The following is a 22506-nucleotide window of genomic DNA, read 5'->3' as shown; positions in this document are numbered from 1 at the left end:
TAGGAGCAGTAAGTTAATTGGGTGCTTTAAAGCTGTTGGTAAGGAGTTTCCATTTGCACGTAAAGGACTGGAGATGGACACATCAGGAATGAAGAAACAGTGAAACACAACCCAAATGCACAAAACTAAAACAAAATCATAAGGAGCTGTGGCTAGGGGAACAGAATTTCAGGCTCCTCAGGGCTCAGAGTTCAGGGCACACCTCCGCCGCCAGTCTTCCGGGGGGTTTGTGGAGGCCTCAGGCTGCTGTAGTGCACGGCAGCAGCTTTTATCCTTGGCCCGGTGGACCTGGGACACGCTGGGAGCAGGGCCCCTCCGAGGGAGGCCGGGACAAAAAAGTCTGGACTAGCGACGGAGGCGTAGGAGGTGAGCCAGCTGATTACCTTATCAGTTTAAAGCCCAATCTGACTGCATTCCAAAAAGGAGGGAACGTTCAACAGTGTCAAAGTGACCAAGAGGTCAGGGAGGTTTGGACAAGAGAGTGTCCAGTGGACTTGACTTGGTGGTGGTCACGGGTGATTGTGGAGACTGTCGTCTCATTGAAGGGGAGTGAAATTCTGACGGTCGGAGAACGAGAAGAGAGTTGGTGGAGAGAAAGCGTAGGCTGTCCATTTGAGGGGAAGGGAAGAGACAGACAGAGTGGTGGGATCCAGAGAAGGGAGGAGCTGAGGGAGGAGAGCCTGCTGAAAGGGAAAGGTTAGAAGAAAGCTGTAAGGAGGGGAAGGCGTTGGGGGTAAGGACCTTTAAGAGATAAGAGGGTCAGAAGTGCAGGTAGAATGGGTAGAGTCAGACAGCAGGTGAGCTCTCTCTTCCTATCAATCAGTGGTATTTATTGAGCGCTTACTGTTTGCAGAATACTATACTAAGTGCTTGAAGGTTACAGCAAAAAGAGTAGCCTCTTTCCCTGCCCACAAGGACAACTTGGAAGGAACAACGTGGAAGGAAGAGAGGGTGGTGGAATGTGGGAAAGATCAAGAAGATCTTGGTGCAGTGGAAAGAGCACGGGCTTTGGAGTCAGGGCTCATGAGTTCGAATCCCAGCTCTGCCACTTGTCAGCTGTGTGACTGTGGGCAAGTCACTTAACTTCTCTGTGCCTCAGTTCCCTTATCTGTAAAATGGGGATTAAGACTGTGAGCCCCACGTGGGACAACCTGATTCCCCTGTGTTTACCCCAGCGCTTAGAACAGTGCTCTGCACATAGTAAGCGCTTAACAAATACCAACATTATTATTATTATTATCAAAGAGAGCCTTTGGGAAGTTCAAGACTGATGGTTTTTACGTTCCCAACAAAATCTTTGGCATGGTTATCGTACGTGAGGGAACAGTGGGAGGTACTGGCGAGCCTCGGGTTGGAGCTAAAACTCTGATCTGGCAGCGTGGCTCAGTGGAAAGAGCCTGGGCTTCGGAGTCAGAGGTCATGGGTTCGACTCCCGGCTCTGCCACTTGTCAGCTGTGTGACTGTGGGCAAGTGCAGCGTGGCTTAGTGGGAAGAGCACGGGCTTTGGAGTCAGAGGTCATGGGTTCGAATCCCAGCTCTGCCACTTGTCAGCTGTGTGACTGTGGGCAAGTCACTTGACTTCTCTGTGCCTCTGTTACCTCATCCGTAAAATGGGGATTAAGACTGTGAGCCCCACGTGGGACAACCTGATTCCCCTGTGTCTACCCCAGCGCTTAGAACAGTGCTCTGCACATAGTAAGCGCTTAACAAACACCAACGTTATTATTATTATTCTCTGTGCCTCAGTTACCTCATCTGTAAAATGGGGATTAACTGTGAGGCTCACGTGGGACAACCTGATTACCCTGTATCTACCCCAGCACTTAGAACAGTGCTCTGCACATAGTAAGCGCTTAACAAATACCAACATTATTATTAGCAGGGTCCTTGGGCATGGGAGTAGACAAGGGAGGAATAGGGTAGTTTTGTCAAGCAGGGGAAAGCTGAATTACCACCTGGATTTTCACCAGCAGGGCTCAGCTGCACAGGCTTAGGAGCAGAGGAAGCTGATTTTGGGGAGATCCAAGGTCAGGGGACAGATGGCAATGAGTCTGGTGCCCAGGGGGGTACTGAGGGGGTGGATGGGAGGGAAGGGTGGCTAGTCTGGGATATACTGTGGGGGGGAGTTCAGAGGTCAAGGAGGCAGGACTTGGGGGGCTGTGGAGGATGGAGCGGTTCAGAGACCGTGGCTCCTTAGTGAGAGATGAGCATTATTCGGGAGTGACGGGGCTTTCCTGTCTCCCCTTCAGTCACAAACAGGTTTGCCTTCTGCAGACCCTGGACCCCCCAGGTCACCCACCTGGCCAGCCCGGCTCCAGGACCCACTCCGACTGGTTCTCCTCCCATTCCATCCCCGAGAAGCAGCGGCCCTCACCAGCCCCAGGGCCCTTCTGGCCCGCTGTGCCCACTGTCGCCCTTGAAACTCGTAACATTCTAATCGACCGATCAATTAATCAATCAATCAACTGATACAAATTATTGAGCACTTACCATATGCAGACCACTGTACTAAGGTCTTGGAAGGGTATGACACAATAGAGTTGGTAGATCCGATCCTCCCCCTACCAGCTTACAACCTACTCGAGGAGACAGACGTTAAAAAAGTTATATACGGGGGACGTGGCAGAGTAAAAGGATGTGTATCTACCTGATGTGGAGGTGGGATGAGTGGCAAAATGCTTAGGGGTTTAGTCTCAAGGGAGGCAGAAGGAAGGGTGGGGAGATGGGAGGCTAATCAGGGAAGGCTTCCTGGGGATGTGATTGTAGTAGAACCGTGAAGACGGGGAGGCTAGTGATCCACGGGCTATGAACAGGAGGCTTGTTGGCCCCTCTGCCTGCCCTGTTCTTCCCAGCCCGCAGGGCCAGCCAGTTCCTGCTGCCTCGGCTGCAGGAGGGGGCACGGTCTCCTGGGCCGGAGTTGCAGGTGGAGGAGTCTGGGAAGCTCGAGCCGGGGCTGTGTAACGCAGAACCGTGGCCCTGGGGACCCTGCCCCCCTGCTCCTTTTCCCCAGCCCCAGGGGGTCCTGACCACCACCCGCCTGGGAGCCCTCCCACTTCTCCCCTCCAGGATACCTCACTCCTAAAGGCACCTCCCCGGCCCAGAAATACCGGCTCCCCCCACTCAAGGCCCGGCTCCAGCGGAGCAATGGCTCTGTTTTATCGCGTCACACTGAAAAGCGCCGGGGGAAGTATGATGGAAGACACCGGACTCGCTCCCTGCCTAGAGAAGCTGACAATCTCCTGGCTGGGGTCAGGCAAACACACAGACAGACAGATGTTTACAAAGAGTGTGGACAGAAGGAAGAGCAAAGATCAGAAAGGGAGTCAAATGTCCATACCAGGGTAAAAGAGCTGTGCAAAGCATCGAATGAACCACTGAATAAATCCATAAACATAAACGAGGAGGATGGTTATAAATAGTAGTCATGGTATTTATTGAGCGCCTACCGGGTGCAATGCATGGTACTAAGCACTTGGGAAAGTACAACAGAAGTCCAAGACACATCCCCTGCCCACAAGCAGCTTACACTCTATGAGGGGGAGACAAACCTAAACGTATGTATAATCGCTGACATCAGAATAAATACATCAACCTCTCAATCGAACATACCTATATACATAAGGGCAGGGGAGGGATGCAAATAAATAAATACATAGATACGTACGTACTCAAGGCGGCTAATGGACTGATACAAGTCAGGTGCCGATAATTAGTTGAGCCGATGAGCCTGAAGACGTCGAGGATCTGAGTTGGGGAAGGGAGTGGGACCAGGAGGGAGAACTGGGCTCCAAAGTCTGTCAGAAATGCAGCAGGGAGGTGAGACGGGCGGGCGGGTGGCGACCTGGAGGTGTTGCCAAAGAGGTTGGGAGAATTTGGCTATGTGAGATTCGAATCAATAGAAGAAGAGGGGGACAGGGAGAGGGACAGAAGTTAGGAGAGAGAGGGAAAGCGAGCGAGAGACGGAGACAGACATGCAGTGAGCTAATGAAAGAGACCCTCTGGGGGTGACCCATCCCCTTCTCAAATCAGGCCCTGCAACTGCAGAGACAAAAATCCCTCTGCAGCAAGGAGTTTGGGGGCCCCAAATCCCCGCGTTCGGTGCCTATGAACTGGAGGGAGGCAGAACCACCGAAAACCCACGGGGCCTGAGGGAAAGTCACTGTTCTCTGAGCTCCGGCTCCGGGTCCTGCAGATACCATCCCCTAACCCAGCTCCGCTGCCGGGGAGCCCCGAGGCCAAACTTGAAGAAGGCTGGGAAGGCTGGGGCCACTGGACTCTGGAGGGGCCTGGACACTGCTCCTTTACCATAATGAGCTGCAGCTCACACAGTCTCTACCGGTGTCCTGGTTTTCTTCTGTCCCTCTGCCTCTTTACCACCCTCAATCTTTCCTTGTACATCTGGGCCGGCCTTCCTCTTCTCCCTTAGGCTCGAGTCCCCGGTGGGCCCAGGATCGTCCCTGAATGATCCTCCTTGCTTCTTTCCCCTGGGTGCGGTAATAATACTAATTATAATAATAATGGCATTTGTTAAGCGCTTACTATGTGCCAGGCACTGTGCTAAATAGATACAAGTTAATTAGGTTGGCCACAGTCCCTGTCCCTGGGGGGGGGAGTCATAGTCTCAAACCCCATTTTAGAGATGAGGTAACTGACGCACAGAGAAGTGAAGTAACTTGCCCAAGGTCACCCAACAGACGAGTGGCAGAGCCGGGATCGGAACCCATGACCGCACAGTGTACGGCAGTACAATGCTTCGCCCAAAGTGGTTGTTCAGTACAGTGCTCTGCAGGGAGTAGGCACCCAATACAGCCTCTCCACGAAGTAGACCGGTGTCCTTGTCCGCTCACACGGACTCAGCACAGTGTGCCTCCCAAAGTGCTTCATCCACGTCCGTGGCCTTTTATTCTCATCAGTGGTACCTATTGAGCGCTTTCAATGTGCAACGATGTACTCCACACTTGGGAAAGAGAGTTGGCAGCCACATTCCCTGCCCACATTGAGCTTACAGCCTAGGGGGATGGTTGTCCTTTTCCTTCGATCATTTCTCTTTTTCCTTGCGTGTCCATCACCAACCCTCCTTCATTTATGGCATTTGGTCAAAGTGCTTCCTAGGTGCCAGTCACTGTACTAAGCACTGGGATAGATACAAGCTAATCAGGTTGGACATAGTCCCTGTCCCACATGGGGCTCACAGTCTTCATCCCCATTTTACAGATGAGGTAACTGAGGCACAGAGAAGTGAAGTGACTCACCCAAGGTCACAAAGCGGACAAGAGGCAGAGCCGGGATTAGAAGCCAAGTCCTCCTCCTCCTCCTCCTCCTCTTCTTAAAATTGCGCGATTGTGCGCCGGGGACCGAGTCTAACTCTCATCCGTGTATCTTTTCCCAACACTCAGTACAGTGCTTTGCACACAGTAGGTGCTCAGCAAGTAGTACCGAATGAGTGAATGCAGGCACTCAGTACTGCACTCTGCACCTAGCAAGTGCACAAGAAATACTATTTTTTTCTACACCCACTTGGGCTTTGACAGCCGATCCACTGCTGACAGTGCTGAATTCCTGAGTCTCATTCACTAAAGACAAGACAGACTACGAACACACATTTCACGGTCTCGGCCCCTTCCATTTTTCCCGGCAAACCGGTCAGAGACGGCCGGGAGACAGAGCTCGCCCCTGCAGCGTCCGACAACGCGATTCCGACTAGAATCTCCGGACTCGGTGAAGGTGGGGCTCTGAGGGCCGTCCTGTGGCCGGGGCCCGCGACAGGCACCTACGATTTAGGCACGGGATCCGGTGGGTTCAAGTCATTGCCTTGAGAGCGCCCGGCTGACCCATGGATCAGCTTCTTCGGGGAGGACTTGGAAGCACGGGCAAGAAAAAATGAGCGCCAGTTTGGCGAGGCGCTAGAAGGGGACCAGGGCCCGCCCTCTCACACCCCGGCTCCAGACAGACGTGCCTTTTATCCCCCTCCACGAGAGGTCCTGGGAAGCAACTGTCCATTACCACCCAGACTTCCCATCCACCTGGGTGGCTAACAGCTCCTCTCCATCTCCTCCCTGGACAGTTTTAAGACTGCCCAAGAGCTGGAGTCCCCGGGGAAGCCCGGGCCGCGGAGCTCACACGCTATTTTGTGATGCGTAATAAAATGGGGCCAGCTCCTAGGCTCTTGTTTCTGTCATCTGTTTTGGACCCGGGGTTCTGCCCTCACTTCTACAACAGAGCTCACGCCAAGGTCTTCTGAGCTCAATCCAGCGGGGGAATACGGCCACTACTGGAAGTCCTGGGCAATGAGTGGCCAGCTAGAGTCCGAACTCTATACTCTGTTAAGGACAAATCTAATCACTTGGGTTTAGGGGCGATCAAAGTGGGATGGGGAGAAGCCTCCAGGGGGTCATGGTGGACACGCAAGCGAGTGGAAGTGCACGTAACGGAGACACACAGCACGTGCATCCACGCACGCACACACAGCCTTCGCCAGGAATGGGGAGGAAGGAGGAAGAGGAGAAGGGAGCACAAGAAGAAAGAAGAGGTGCCGGGCAGCCTCTCTGTGCCTCCGCCACCCCTCCCGCCACGGCAGCGATGCGTCTGCCAAGGAGGCTGTGGGGCAGAGTGCAATCCCAACTCCGGGACTGTCGTGCCTCACGACGACCGTCCAGGGCCGGGCGAAGGATGTGCGAACCGTGGCCTCTCCCGCAACCCGGCAGACGTTGTCAAGGGGGGCCGGTCGGGGTCCCGGGACCCCTATAGGACCCTCTCCCGCTAGGCCAGAGTTCCCCGGCCTGGTAACCGGTCCCTGAATTAAACCTCCTGACCGGTGAAAATGAACCACGCCAAGGAGGGAAATTTCATTTTTGGCTGCCCATAACATTCTGGAATTTCCCTTCCTCACTGCTTGGGTTTATTTCAGAAATAGGTACAGTGAGCTCAGCTATATGGAGAAAGGAAGAGCGAAAGCGATTAGCTAGAAAAAGAGAACTGCCTACATTTTCTTTTCTGTTCCAAGTTATCTGACCCCAGATTAAAAGTGGGGTGAACTGATTTAAGATTCTGGAAGGAGCTAGCTGTTTCATTTAAGCACTCTAAATAATAATCATAATCGGAATATTCGCTAAGTGCTTGCTACATGCCAACCACTGTACTAAACACTGGGGTAGATACAAGATTATCAGGGTGGACCCCGTCCCCGTCCCACCTGGGTCAGACTCTAAAGCCGTGAGGACTTGTTTCCTCTGGGCGGGCACATCGCCAAAGCTGGGGATTCCACTGTCTCGTAACTCGGGCTCCCAAAGACCTCTCCGGGTTCTGGGAACCTAAGCCGAGTCCCCGGGTTTGAAATTGAGTTCTCAAAGTCAACTGCTTTTGCCCGGTTCTGAAATTCGATTGTACCTCTGTTAAATCGGTGTGGTAATATTCCCCGCCGCCCCTCCTCCCACCGACATGCAACCCGCTGGGCCCGTGAACTCTGAGGGAGGTTTCAGTGAGCAGCCGGTGAGCTGAAAGCCCGGGGACTGAGGAGATATTTTCAGGGTGCAGAAAAGGGAAGCCCCAGCCGCTGGAGAAGGAGAGCTAGAACCTCGGTGGGTGGCAGGACTGGGCATGGCGCTCGTTCTGCCTATCTAGAAAGGGGCAAGACCTGGGAGCGGATCGTGAGACGGAGAGGCAGAAGCCAAAGTGGCACCAGGCCCCCAAACTGCAAATGTGAGCGCGTAACACAGGACCGTCTGCGTAGGTGGTCCCACCCGAGGCCTCTTCAGTCCCCCGAGCACCTGCATCTAGTGACTCTGTATGGAGCAGGTGAAGCCGTTTGCTCTTTGGACCGGGGAAGGAGCCGGAAATGGGGCCAAGAGGTGGGTTTTATTGGTTGCCCTGCCGGCAGGCCACGGACCCCTTTTCTTCTAGGGTTCCTCCCCCCTCACTGGCTTCTGGGGTCCCCTGGGGGCAGCGGAGCCGTCACTCCCCAGCTGGACTGCACCCGTTTCCACACTGATCCCTTTCCTCGTCCATCCTCTCCACATTCTGCCCCCGCCAGAAACCTCCACTGCCCCCTCGTAACAGTGCCCAACTTTGCCCCCGCATTTGAAAATAAAGAGGTGGCCCCCGGCCCACAGAGAACAACTCTGCGAGTATCATCATCTTCAAGTCCAGAGGACACCAACTTTGAGCGAATTTAGAGAGCTATATCTATACCGCCTGTACTCGCTAAACGTTCAAGGTGGTAGGACAAGGTTTTCTAGAATTGTGCAGTGGGGGAAATAAGGAATTCCCAGTATATCCCCTGCAGGGAGGGTCAGATTGCCTGCTGGATATCAGAGGCTTCCAGTTGCATCGAATCCAGTCGACAGAAGAAGGTGATTCCCTTTTTTTGGGGGGAGGGCGGGGGAGGAAGACACAGAGTATTAGAGACAGAACAGCTCTCCTCTCTGAAGAGAGGGTCACAAGTCAGCATTCAATACACACAAAAATGTCTTTGATACTGTCCCCGTAAAGGACAGTGAGACCAAGAAGCCAAACATTTTATCCAGTGATTTGCCTACCAAATCACTCTTCCCCTGGGGTGGCTGGGCTTGGAAAGGAGAGTGCTCCCATCCCAGAGGGGTGGAGTTTTGACTCTACTATGTTCCGTCTGTCCAGGGACACACCAGATTGATCTTTAAGGCAGAACTTGTCTGCTGCTAGTCTAAGATCACCTCTACTTCATGGATGGGTGGGTGGGTTTGAAGGGGGGAGCAACAGGAACTGTAGAGAAAATCATTTTCAAAACTGAGATGGGCGGGGGGAGGTGGAGAGAAGGAAAAAGCTTAAAATCGGGGGAGGGCATTGTCTCATCACCAGCTGGAGTCACCAGCAAGGGCCGACACCATCGGCTACCCTAGCACGCAACCTCTCTGACTCCGTACTAACCCAGGTATCTTGCTGTACTTCTGGTCTATAATTGACTGAGGAGGTAGTTCTGGGTAATTTTGGTAAAAATAGGTTTGTGAATCCATCCCCCATATATAATGTTGTGCCCAAGGGAAAACCGGCTCCAATTTACACTGTTTCGACTTAAGATGCCGTTTGGGGGAGCCGACTATATTCCACATCTAAGGACTGTGTGTTTTCATGTCCAGATGAGGAGGAAACATGGGGCAGGAGGGAGAGGAGGCCATGACCACGGACACTACGAGAAAGGGACCGAGTCCGATCTGTCTGTATTTATCGCTGCCCTGCTTCATACGGTGCTTAACCAATACCATAACTCTCCGTCTCATTACACACCCTGCTTGGCTGCGTTTGCCTTGGCTGAAACCAAGAGTCAGAGGAGGGCCAAAGGAAGAAATGCACTTTGGGTGTAATGTGATTTGGAAGCTGGATGCTCCAGTTCCCTGGCATTATTCACCAGCTACAGGAACTCCCAGGGCTGCCACCTCTATACCAGCCTGCTTCGGCAGTGAAAGACCCATTGGCCCGGTAGCCCTGTCTGAATGTCCAGCCAAAAAGATGGAGGGGGACTGATGGACATGGCGGAAGATGGCCAAGGGTCACGGGGGTCGGAAAGGAAAGGGGGAGGCCTTGGACATCCTCTTAGCAAGGCTCTTCCAAGCGGGAAACAGTGTAAACTAGGGGCGGGGCCATCTCCTCTGGGGCTCCCTGGACTCAGGATTCAGGAAGAAACGCTGGGCTTAGAACTGGCCCGGCTTCCTGAAGCACTGGCTCCCAGACGCTCCTCCAGATGTGGCGGAGGCCGACAGCGAGGGGCAGGGATTGGAGAGAGGAAGGCGATTGGGAAGATGGAGACGGAGAGGAAATCTGACCCCCGGGATGGGCGCTTCTTTGGGGAAAGTCTCTGTTCTGCTCCCCTCTCGGGGACGGGAGGATCGCCACACACTTCCACAATGGAAGAAGATCCAATTACCTGCTTCTTTGGGGGTGTTTTTCCCCTCTTTTCTTTTGGGTGTACCATTTGCTTCCACTCCTCAGCCAGGTGTCCCTGCCCTACCTCACTCACGAAAGGCACCCGATTTATCTCTCGCCTCGCCGGGATGACCAGACTGGAACTTCTCAAGCTCTCAGCTGCTGTGTCTTCCCAGCCAGCTTGCGGGGCGGGATGCTGCCCCATCCATGAACCTGCGGGAAGGTCTCAGGAGCGATGTCCCAACCCGTCCCTTCGGGGGAGAGATGCGATGACCCCGAGGTGGGGGGAGGGAAATCTGGGGACCCCCCCCAACTGCAGCGAAAAGGGGATGGGGCAGAGGGGGTAAAGGCATCAACGCACTGTGGACGGGGCCCCAGCTACACCATCTAATGGGAATTTTGCTCCAGGGTAGATGGGTTTAGCCAGCGTAGGAACAGTGAGCCCACACAACAGCCGGAAGCCTGCTGGTGGGCCCCCCGCTACCGGCCGACCTGGCCCTCTGGACAGGCTACGCTGGCTCTTCCAACGACCCCGCGGTGGGAAACCCATCTTAGGAGCCGGTGGCAAAGTGCTTCATCCGTTTGTTTTATTCCCTTTATTTTCACAAACAGCTTTGCTTCCCTAACTTAGTTGTTTTTCCATCCCTATCTTGGAAAATCCTGCACTGAGGCTGTTCGACTAGGCTCTCACTCTCTCTACTGTGAAGGAGGCTCGCTCACAAATTTTCTCTTCCCCAAACGCGAAAGCGGAATAGATTTGATCTGCCGGATGACCGAAGCGGAGGCTGACTGCGGCCAACGTTCCTCGCCTGACATCGAGAGAGAGCACGCTCCAGAGAAAGCGGCCGGGTCGGCCGATCCTCCTGGAAGAAATTGTCTTAGTACAGCCTACGCTCCTGGGGCAACGCGTTATTAGCCAGGCTATTAGATGCAGCGGGGAGTAAAATGCGGATACTTCCTCCCAGGTCAGGACTAATCTGATTAGAAGTAGTACACCTGCTTTTAAGACCCAGGCACTTTGAAAACCACACTTCCCACGGAAAAAGACTCTAAAATTACATTACCATACAGAGCCCCCGTCCCTGTGGGATACTCTTGAGGAAAAGGACCTGAAAACAGTTTTTTACGGAAATCTCTTCCATTCTCAGTGACAAAGTCTCCGCTGTTGTTTTGAGAAAGGTGTCTGCTGCTCTTCCCGCTAGGCCTTGAGGCAGAAGACCCGCTCTGCTGGCAGGCCTAGCGAGTGGGACCAAGGCCTCACTGAATGGGATATGCCATCAGGGTGACGGCCCCTTCGGTGGGGACCCGGCGAGGCCACTGAAAGAGGACCAGAGAGGCTGACCTGGAAATGGGGCGGGAGAGAATCCCGGGAGAGCCTAGGACAAGCCCGGAATTTGGGGGACTGCCCAGGAAATTCCAGGACGGGGACCCCCGCCTCGACCCCCGGGCCCCCCGTCCGGCCGCGGGGGCAGGTTACGGATAGATGACAGAGATGTTCTGCTGCAAAGCTCCTCTCCGCCAAAGGGAAACAAAAACCCGCATAAACGACCCCTTCGGCAGGGAAAGTTTCTGCCTGAAGGGTGGCCGATGGGGGGCTGGGGGAGGGGACCTAAAGAAATCCAGGAGCTGAAAAGCAGCTGTATGTAAACATTTTGCTTGAGACGGCGCAGCTGAGCATCTGGGCCAAACGTGTTGGACTCCTGGCGGTTTTCAAGCCCCTCCAGCTGTCGGACGAGATCGGCGGAGCCCAAGACGTCCTCTTCCTAAAGCGTCCGTCCGGTTGGCTAAGAAGCAATTGGAAAGCGATTCGCTCAGTGGGCGGCTCCCTCCGCCGCCTCGGCCGACCGCCAGTCATGTGTTGGCATAGGACAGCTCAAACATGTTGCAGGATTCCTCGAAAGCGTCGTCCATGTTCAGCCTCCTCCAGAAAGACTTCTGCTTCTTCTGCAGCTCTCGGCGGACACATCGAGGGCAGGGGACGGATTTCACCTTGCACTCGGCGTGGAAGACGGCGCCGCAGCTTTCACACCTGCAAGACCCAACGGAGGAGACCGAGTCATTCATTCATTCAATCGCATCTATTAAGGGCTTACTGGGTGCAAATCGCTTGGGAGAGCACAGATGAACAAGATGCTCGGCAATGTACCTGGCACATTGTGGCTTAACAGATACCACAATTATCAGTTACTATTATTATTAGTTTCCCAAGTACACAGCACAGAACTCTGCACCCAGTAAGCACTCAATAAACACCACTAACTGATTGACTGATTAATCGTCGCGTGACCGGAGGCGGGACGTTAGTTCTAGCTCGAGACTAGACTGTAAGCTCATTAAGAAGCAGCTTGGCATAGCAGATACAACCCGGGCCTGGGAGTCAGAAAGTCATGGGTTCCGGTCCCGGCTCCACCACTTGCCCGTTGTGTGACCTTGGGCAAATCACTTCTCTTCTCTGTGCCTCATTTACCTCATCTGTAAAATGGGGATTGAGACCATGAGCCCCACATGGGACAGGGATTGGGTCCAACTCGATTTGCCTGATTTGCCTAGGGCTTAGTAGAGTGCCTGGCACATAGGAAGCGCTTAACGAATGCTATCATCATTATTATGGGCAGGGAATCTGTTATATTGTTATACTGTACTCTCCCAGGGGCTTAGCACAGTGCTCTGCACAGTAAGTGCTCAATAAACACTTGGCCCGACTTGGAGAGACTGGGGAGGATTCCCTGCTTTTGTATCCTAAGACCCAAGTTCAGAGACCCTAGGGGAAAAGGGCTATTTCATTCAGGGCAGCTTGTGGATACCGATTTTCCCCTCAGGGAATTGTAGGAAACTGGAAGTCTTCATTCCTTCATCCGTAGAACAGGAAATCACTGCTTTCTACTTGTAAGGAAAATAGTCCCAAAACAAAAAAAAAGCTGGGAAAGTACTCTGTATGGAGAAATTTCTTTTTTCCTCTCTTATTCTTCCTCTCGGAGAAGAGAAGCTGAGATGAGCTGCAAGGGCAGAGTGGGAATCAAAGGGTGGGAGGGCTTGGTGGTAGGGCTGTGATCAGGGCTGTATCCTGACCTTGGGCAGGATAATTGTAATAATAATAGTGGTATTTGTTAAGCACTTACTACGTGCCGGGGTGGATACACGCAAATCGGGTTGGAAACAGTCCTGGTCCCACGTGGGGCTCACAGTCTCAATCTCCATTTTAGACAGGTCACCGAGACACAGAGCGGTGAAGTGACTCGCCCCAGGCCACAAAGCGCACAAGTGGAGGAGCCGACATTAGAACCCATGACCATCACGTGTTTATTGAGCACTTACTGTGCAGAGCACTGTACTAAGCCCTTGGGAGAGTACAGTATAACAATATAACAGATTCCCTGCCCATAAAAATGATGATGGCATTCGTTAAGCGCTTCCTATGTGCCAGTTCTGACTCTGACTCAGACCTGTGCTCTCTCTGCTCCGCCATGCTGCTTGTTGTGTTCTCCTATGTGCTCAGTACAGTGCTCTGCACAAGGTTGTTACTCAATAAATGCCACTGATTGATTGACCCCTGCTGGGTGGGCCAAGGGACTTAAGGTGGGGAGGGGCCTGGGCCTGGAGTCCGGCTGGGGGTGAGGTGGGCAGAGAGGGAGGGAGTAGGGGGTGAGAGGAGAGCGGGGCAAGCCCAGCTTGGGCATACAAACTTCTGACACCGTCAAGGAATCTTATCAAATTCCCTCCTTCCCCTTGCCCCCTTCCTTCCCTGTTAGTCAGTGATTACCCACCTGCAAAGCACCAGAGGTCAGCGACTGTTAATGAGGGTAATTCGGTGGGGCCACTCCCTATCTGCACTGATAGCCAGGGCCAGGGCCAGGGCCAGGCAGAAGGGGGAGAAGGGGCTGGGCCCGGATTTATGGAAACCAACACCCGCAGGGCCACCAAAGTGCACCTGTTCCTGCCAGGCAAAGGTCAGTAACTGAGAAATGGAGGAGATAAAGAGAAAGATTTCACACCACAACCAAATCCCATTTTCGGGCCGTTTGTAACCTAGGATAAAACGCGGAGACCCAGTGATGCAAAAACGAGCCTCTGCTCCTCTGAGGATCTGTGGCTATTTCCTCCTCCTAGATGGGTAAAAAGAGCAAGGGGGAAGGGAGGGACGGAGGAAGGAAGAAGATGGACATTGTTCTCCTGAAGCGGGATGGGCTCCGCTGGAAATCACAATGCAATATAAAGAAAGATGGGTAGCAGTGTGGCCTAGTGGAAAGGGCCCAGGCCCGGGAGTCAGAGGACCTGGGTTAAAATAAATAAAATGGTGATATTTGTTAAGCACTTACTATGTGCAAAGCACTGTTCTAAGCGCTGGGGGATACAAGGTGATCAGGTTGTCCCACGTGGGGCTCACAGTTTTAATCCCCATTTCACAGATGAGGTAACTGAGGCACAGAGAAGTTAAGTGACTTCTAATCCTGCCTCTGCCACTTGCTTGCCGTCTGACCTTGGGCAAAGCACCTAACTTCTCCGGGCCTCAGGTTGCTCACCTGTAAGATGGGGAAGCAATACCTACCCTCCCTCCTGCTTAGACTGTGAGCCTCATGGGGGACAGGGACTACGTCCCATCTGATTAACTTGTACCCACCTCAGTCCTTAGAACACTGCTTGGCACATAGTGAGCGCTTAACAAATACCATGATGAATATTATTATTATACCTCTTGCCCCAGAAAACCTGAAACGGAATGGAATGACGCTGCGACTATTAGGCTGATTCCATGCTGAATTTCACCCCGGTAGTTATAGCAGGGCTGGCGATACCTCCCCTTGTGTGGCAAATTTCTGTTTTACTTTCCTATCCCCCAAGAGCGGAAACACTGTCATACCAATATTACTGCAGAATGTCTGTTCTAGAGTCCTGATATTAATATTGGAAACCACGCTAAACCAACTCGGTTTGGAATTTTGAAGGAAAGACACAAAATACTGTCCAGTTGATTAGATTAGTGAATTCCTTTACACAGAATAATTTTTTTAAATGACAGAGGTAAATGGAGTGATTCTCTAAATGGGATGTAAAAACTTAGAAGCCAGGAAGAAGAACCTTCATCTGATTACCATAAACAATTTGTGAAACCAGGGAAACCTTATCAAGGCGTCAGTCAACCGCTCAATCGGATTTACGGAGTGCTTGCTGTGCGCAGTGCAAAGAGGCTTGCAAGACCTGGCCACACCAGAGCACGTCCCAAGATCGATGAGGAAATCGAGAAAGAAGAGGGATGCTCTAGAGTATTGGATGCCATAGCTGGATCCGATTAACAGTCGACCCAGTCCGACGGTTACTCTCCGGAACCGTGGACTAACCTGAGTTTTGTCTTGTTACCGGTAGTTTTCCTCTCTCGTAACCCACTGTGGATTGCTCATCCAGAGATTTATCCAGTGAACGGGAGTTATCAAGGACGGACTACCAATCAAGTAATCGGTGGCATTTACTGCACCATTACTTTGTGCAGAGCACTGTGATGAGCGTTTGGGAGAGTATAATACAATAGAGATCACAGACACAACCCCTGCCTTCAAAGTTTTACAGTTCAGTGCGGGATGACAACCACGGAAACAAATTCCAGATAGGAGAAACGGCGGAATATAGGATATGAAAATCCGTGGCCCGTACAGGGATCCAACCCGTGACTTCGACAGTTTGCTCTAATCCACTGAGCTCCCCGGCAGATACCAAGGAAGTGGGTTGGCTTAGTGGAAAGAGCCTGGGCTTGGGATTCAAAGGGCCTGGGTTCTAATCCTGGCTCCACCAACTCCTTGCTGTGCTCCGTTGCCTCAGTTTCCCAAACGTTAAATGAAGATTCAGCACCTGTTCCCCTTGCTACTTAGGCTGTGAGCCCCAGGTGGGACAGGGACTGTATCCAACCTGATTAACATGTACCTACCCCAGGGCTTGACGCACAGTAATCGCTTAAAAAAACAAAAATGAAGGGTGAGGTTTGGTCCTGGGACTTCAGAACCCAGACCCTGCACAGAGGAGTTGATTCTAGCGCTAGTGGCTTGGGCCACACCATTCGCCCTCTCTGGTCCCTGCCGGTCGCATGCCCACCGGAGAACGAAGAGCACTGAGCGAGCGGGTGGCGACGGATGGAGGGCCCATTGCAGGGGCACTCTTTGCCAGCTACAGGCAGAAAGGGGATCAGAACCCAGGTCTCCTGATTCCCAGAGCAGCGCTCTTTCCAAACCCCTCTTGGACCTGCCGACGTGTTTCTCCTCTACGAGGGGGTATGGAAGAGAGCCCGATTCGCGCTATCTACTGAGCGCTTATTCTGCGCAGAGTACTGCGGTGAGCGCTTGGGAGAGGGCAGTAGAGTTAGTAGACACACGCCCTGCTCTCGTGGAGCGAGCACTGAGTCTGTCCTTCCTTGCAGGGAGCCCAGCAACCAGTAAGGCGGAGAGCTGACTGACCCCTCGGGATCGCTACTTCCACGGTTTTTCCCCACGTCCCCCCGCCGGGCCATCCTAGGGAGGTGAGGCAAAGGTCAGGCCAACGGCAGAGGGAAGAAGGGAAGGCTGAAGGGAGGAGGGGGGGTGGGGGAGGGACGGGGAAGCTTTTATAGCCCTCTGTCTAGTTAGCATCTGCACTCTGCCATCCACCTTGCCCACGCCGACAGGACTGCTCTGCGGGCTCAGTGGGTGAGTGGGTGGGTTGAAAGATGGACCCCCTTCCCTTTCCCCCTCTAACCTCCTTTTGCCTTTCAAGGTCAGCGGGTGGCAGACCTCGAAAGGTGATCTGTCCAGCCGTGGACCCTGCTCTCCGACCATCTATATCCCGGCCTTTAGGGATCTAAACGCTCTGGGGATTTGAATGTTCCGCCACTAATAAAAACGGATTTAATTCTTGGCTCTTTACTGGATGACGATACAAAAATCCTAAAATGAAAGCAGCGAAAGGGGCTCTGTCGTCACTTAAAAATAGACTGGGACTTGGGTTTGGAAAAAGGAAAGGAGAAAAAGATACAGCCTTTTCAAGTCGTTTTTCTAAGCACCGAAGCAGAGAGAAACGTTGAAACATTTTTAAGTTCTAGTAAGAACTGGCCAATAGGAACAGCTGCTGAAAAACACCCACCCTTTGGTAAGAAGATCGATCCCTTACCTGTGTAAACAAGTTAAACACAACAGATATGACTTCCTCAAACTACACGGGCTGAGAAAAGATCAATGAAAAACAATGCCACACTTGTGAGGGCATAATTTATCAGTAGAACACCACCAAGTACATGCAAATTGCATCCCATTCATAGAAGGGAAGTTTTGATGCGGAAGTGAAGAGCCATAAATCCCTAAGATGTCTTCATAAAGTTCTATATATCTTTCCTATCTTGGACTGAATAACAGTAATAATAATAATGATGGAATCTGTTAAACCCTGGTGCTTCCCCTACCTGTGATTTCCTTTAATTATTTGTCAAGTACGCACTACGTGCCAGGCACTGAACTAATCGGGTCGGACACAGTCCACGTCCCACAGGGGCTCACGGTCCCGATCCCCGTTTTACAGACGAGATAACTGAGGCTCAGAGAATTTAAGTGTCTTGCTCAAGGTCACCCAGAAGACAAGTGGTGGACTCGGAATTAGAACCCAGGTCCTTCTGATTCTCAGGCCTCTTTCCACCAGGCCAAGCTGCTTCTCAATCAATCAATCACATTTATTGGGCATTCACTGTGTGCAGAGCACTGTATTAAGCACTTAGGAAAGTACGGTATAACAGAAAGTACGGTAGACACGTTCCCTGCCCATTGACTCCACTGTGGCCTGGCTCCCTTCCCCCACTGCTGCAGCCCCCACCAGCTCCCTTTTCCCATTCATTCAATCGTATTTACTGAGCGCTTACCATATGCAGACCACTGTATTAAACCCTTGGGAGAGTGCAGCACAACCACAAACAGTGACATCCCCTGTCCACAACGAGCTTACAGTCTAGAACGGGGGACGGATGGACATCAATACATATAAATGACAGATATGAACATAAGCGCTGGGGCTGGAGTGGGAGAAGAGCTAAGGGAGGAAGTCAGAGCAAACCATCCCCCCTCCTCTGGCTCGGGCAGCTTGCCAGGTGGCGTTCGGGGGGGCCTAGGTAGGAGGAACCTTCCTGTTAGAAAGATGTGTGGTTGACCTTTGGGCACGGGAGGGATGGGAGGGAATCTGCCCTGCCAGAGTGGGGCTGGGGCTTCGGCAGCTTTTCCGGGAGCAGCAGTGGGCTGCTCTGAGCCATCTAGACACTCCTTTTTTTTTATGCCATTTATTAGGTCCTTACTGCGTGCCGGGCACTGTACCAACGGCTGGGGTAGATACAAGCTGATCGGTTGGACGCAGCCCCTGCCCCACCCAGGGCAGCAATCTTAATCCCCATTTTACAGAGAAGGGACCTGAGGAACAGAGAAGCCAGGTGACTTCCCCTAGGTCACACAGCAGACAAGTGGAGGAGCCGGGGTTAGGAGCCAACGTCCCTCTGACTCCGGCCTGTGCTCTGCCCATTGGGCCACTCCGTTTCCCATGCTGCTTCTTGGCTGGTAGCCCAAGGGGGCTGGCGACTGTCCCTCCCCTCTCAGCCCCTCAGCACTTATGTCCATATCTGTAATTTATTTATTTCGATTAATGTCTGTCTCCCACCCTCCCAGACTGTAAGCTTGTTGGGGGCAGGGAATGTGTCTGTTTATAGTCATATCGCACTCTCCCAAACGCTTAGTACAGTGCTCTGCAAGCGCTCAATAGATATGACCGACCGACTGATTGGATGGAGAAGTAGGTGCAGCCTTGGGACCAATCGATTCACAGTGATTTATGGAGTGGGATGTAGTGCGTTGACTGAGTGCTTGGGAGACTCCAATCCAACAGAGATGAAAGACACGGCCCCCAGCCCGCACGGAGCAGACACAGTTGGGACCTTCATTCGGCTCCGCCCCGGTCAGAAATAGTTGTCTATTCTCCTTTCTCCAGGAACTGGGCTCCGGTTCAGCGATAAGAACGGAAAATATGCAGTTTCCCTCCACCCGGGCTTAGACGGGCCAAGGTTGGATGGCGGGGAGCGTGGCCTCGGGGAGAGAGCCCAGGGCTGGGACTCGTGAGACGTGGGGTTCGAGACCCAGCTCTGCCACAGATCTGCTGTGTGACTTTTGGGCAAGTCAAAAACAAATTGACGGTGCTTACGGTGTGCACAGCACAGCTCTCTGGGCCTCAGTTTCCTCATCTATAAAAAGGGGTTGAGAGGGAATGGGAGCTCCCGCGTGGTTATCTTGTTATTCACCCAACCCTTACCAGAGTAAGTGCTTTGTGAAAGCAATAACGACTAGGACGTGAGACTGGACTACTTCATTCTGCCAGAACGATAATAACAATAATAAAAAGAAGAAGAAGAAGAAGAATGGTATTTGCAAGTAATGGTACAGCACTTATTACGTGCCAGTCACCGCGCTAAGGGACAGCGCTAGCTACGCCTGGAGAGATGTCCGCCTACCAAATCCGGCCCGGCCGGATGAACCCGGGAAGCGAGTGATGTCATTTCCCGGCCTCGGTCCCAGGGCAGCGGGGATAATAATAATAATAATAATGTTGGTATTTGTTAAGCGCTTACTATGTGCAGAGCACTCTTCTAAGCGCTGGGGTAGACACAGGGGAGTCTGGTTGTCCCACGAGGGGATCACAGTCTTAATGCCCATTTTACAGATGAGGTAAATGGGGCACAGAGAAGTGAAGTGACTTCCCCAAGGTCACACAGCAGACAAGTGGCAGAGCTGGGATTCGAACTCATGACCTCTGACTCCAAAGCCCGGGCTCTTTCCACTGAGCGCCGAAGCAGCCAGGCGTGGAGCCAACTGCTGCCGCACTGACCGTCGATCTCCTGCTGCTCTCTCAACTCACTCGGACAAGTTACGCCACTGAAAAGGGGGCCTCCGAACCACGCAGGCGGTTCGCCGTCGGGCTCCCGGAGGATGAAGACGTCTGCAAGCATGTCTGCAGGAGACGTCAGTGTAACAGGGAGCCCCGTCTACGTACTGCAGTGAAGAAACTGATCTATGGGAGATCATCACACTCGCCACCTTTAAAACTTTATTAAAAGCACATTTCCTCCAAGAGGCTTTCCCTAACCAAGCCCTCGCTTCCTCTTCTCCCACTCCCTTCGGTGTCACCTTTGCACTCCCTTCATTCAGCCCTCCCTCACCCCCACAGCACCTACGCACATATCCGTAATTTATTTATTTACAGTGCCGTCTGTCTTCCCGTCTAGACTGCCAGCTCGTTGCGGGCAAGGAACGGGCCCACCGATGCTGTTATACTGTACTCCCTCAAGCGCTTAGTACAGTGCTCTGCGCACAGTAAGCACTCAATAAATATAACTGACTGACAGATTCGCCAGCTGAGCACCGTGTACAGAGCACTGGACTAAGCGTTCAGAGCCGGTAGACGCATTCGCTGTCGACAAGGAGCTTACCCCTCTCCCGTTAGACTTCCCAGGTCCCAATGGCTCAGTCGCCATTTGCCAATCTCTCCATTGATGGCATTTACTTAGCGCTTACTGCGTGCAGAATACCGCAATAATATAGAAGACGCTTCCTCTTCCAACGGTTCAAACACATCTCCCTCTCCACTAAGACCGCAAGAGGCCATACAGAGATTTTTCTCTTTCATTCTCGGGATAGCACTTAAGACTGCAGAATGCACAGACCTTTACAATGCAAAACGTTCTTTGTGCCTCCTTGTTATTCAAAAGTGGGCACATCTATTTCTAGGAAGTTTACGAGGGATCTAAAGACTGAATAGCCAAGAAAACCTTCATGAAAACACAGCGGGACAGGGAAGCAGACGCATTCCTTGTGCCAATGTGATTTTTAAAAAGATCATTTTTACCCAATATGCTAATTATATTTCCAGTGCTTTCTTCGTACTCCCGTCATCAATACAGGCCGCCAAAAATCAGGTTAAAGATGTTAACTGTAGGCAAAATGACCTTCGGAGGACCCTGTATATTCTCCATTTCTACGAACGAGAGCCGCAAGCCGAGTGGTTAATGGCTAGCAGGCGACCGTTCATCGATACTCTCGGATACCGAGATGAGCAAATAGTTGAAGCTGGATCCATCTTAAAAAAATAGAATAAAGATAAAATTAAACCAAAGCGGTCCAAAAGGAAATTCATTTCTAACTCGCAAGCCCACCGAAATGGTGGGAGTTGCTCAGGAGTGAGCCCGAGTGCATTCAGAGCAGACGGGGGATTCCAGCAAGGCAGCCTCAGGATGCCTGAACCTGTGTAGCCATTTTCCCTGCCATTTTACAGTCCGTCATCAGGCAGTGACTGTTCTGTTTATCCTTGGCGTTTCACCCTATTCTCACTCTGTCAAGGTAGGTCCGTGCGCGCTTGGAATCCGTGACCGAAGGCCTGAAAATGGAAAAATGCATGGCGGCCTTCCAGAGAGAGGGATTCTGGCTACCTGCGGTCACGGGGCCAGGGCAGTGGCAGCAGGGGGGAGGCAACAGGGCAGCGAAGGGCACCGGCGACTCGGACTCTGAGAGAGACACGCTCTTCGACTACTTCCAGTGATACGGCTCTACCGAGACCTGCTCCCGGAAAGAAGGCTCTCTCAAAGCCAGAAAACCAAAGGTCCGGAAAACCAGAAAAAGAGCTCCTTCAGGACCAGGTGAAGAAAGAGCCTGGAGATGTCCCATCTCCCCTTTTCCCAATTCTACAACACAAAACAATTCATTTCAGAACATACTGCTCAGTTTGAAAAGTCAACACTTTTTGTATGGAAAGGTAAATACTCTTTCTCTTCCCCATTGTGTAATCAAGTTACTTATTTACAGTCCCACGGGGTAAAAACACACACCCAAAGATGACCTAAAAGATGTCATAATAATTACATTATTAGGGTACTTAGTGCCGGGAAAGCCTGAATTCGGGACACAATGAGAAGCAAAAGGTTAACAGGAATGGACTGAGCGATCCCGAAACTGAAGGAGGGTCTGGAAGAGCCACTCGGGAGGCTCGGCCCTAGGACGCGGCTGGGACAACTTGAACTCGAGGTGAAGGCTATGCAGGAGACTTGTACTTCCCTCCATTCTCCCATCCAAGCCAAACGGCCTCAGACACGCCACAGACCAGGAAAACAAGACCCAGCACGTAATGGTGCAGGCCCAGGTCTGGAAACGTGGTTCCGGCTTCCCAGGGGGCTCCTTTCAAACTTACAAGGTCAGAATCTTTGGACCGGGTTTTCACCAGCCCTCATCAGCCCAGCTGTTTTGCCCAAGAATTCCAAATTTAAGGAAAGCTCCACGTGTAAGAGAAGCAACGTGGCTTAGTGGAAAGAGCAAGGGCTTGGGAGTCAGAGGTCGTGGGTTCTAATCCCGGCTCTGCCACTTATCAGCTGTGTGACTTTAGGCAGGTTACTTCACTTCTCTGGACCTCAGTTACCTCATCTGTGAAATGGGGATTAAGACTGTGAGTCCCATGTGGGACAACCGGATTACCTTGCAATAATGATAATGATAATGCTGGTATTTGTTAAGTACTTACTATGTGCCAAGCACGGTTCTAAGCGCTGGGGTAGATATGAAGTAATCAGGTTGTCCCACATGGGGC

At 52.3% G+C, this 22506-nt stretch overlaps 1 protein-coding gene across 1 annotated transcript in view; it reads right to left on the bottom strand.

Moving 5' to 3' along the window:
• Positions 1 to 9174: 9174 nt before the first annotated feature.
• The window catches only part of PLEKHM3 (pleckstrin homology domain containing M3), a 115076-nt gene continuing 101744 nt past the window's right edge, over positions 9175 to 22506 (bottom strand). The window contains exon 8 of the mRNA XM_029068936.2: positions 9175 to 11923. Coding sequence (XP_028924769.1) covers positions 11746 to 11923 — 178 coding nt within the window. The 3' untranslated portion in view covers positions 9175 to 11745. The remainder of the gene's footprint in view (positions 11924 to 22506) is intronic.

The sequence above is a fragment of the Ornithorhynchus anatinus genome, chromosome 7, assembly GCF_004115215.2.
Source record: "Ornithorhynchus anatinus isolate Pmale09 chromosome 7, mOrnAna1.pri.v4, whole genome shotgun sequence".
Taxonomy (NCBI): Eukaryota; Metazoa; Chordata; class Mammalia; order Monotremata; family Ornithorhynchidae; genus Ornithorhynchus; species Ornithorhynchus anatinus.
The sequence above is the reverse complement of the archived record's forward strand: the minus strand, read 5'-3'. Positions and strand labels throughout refer to the sequence as shown.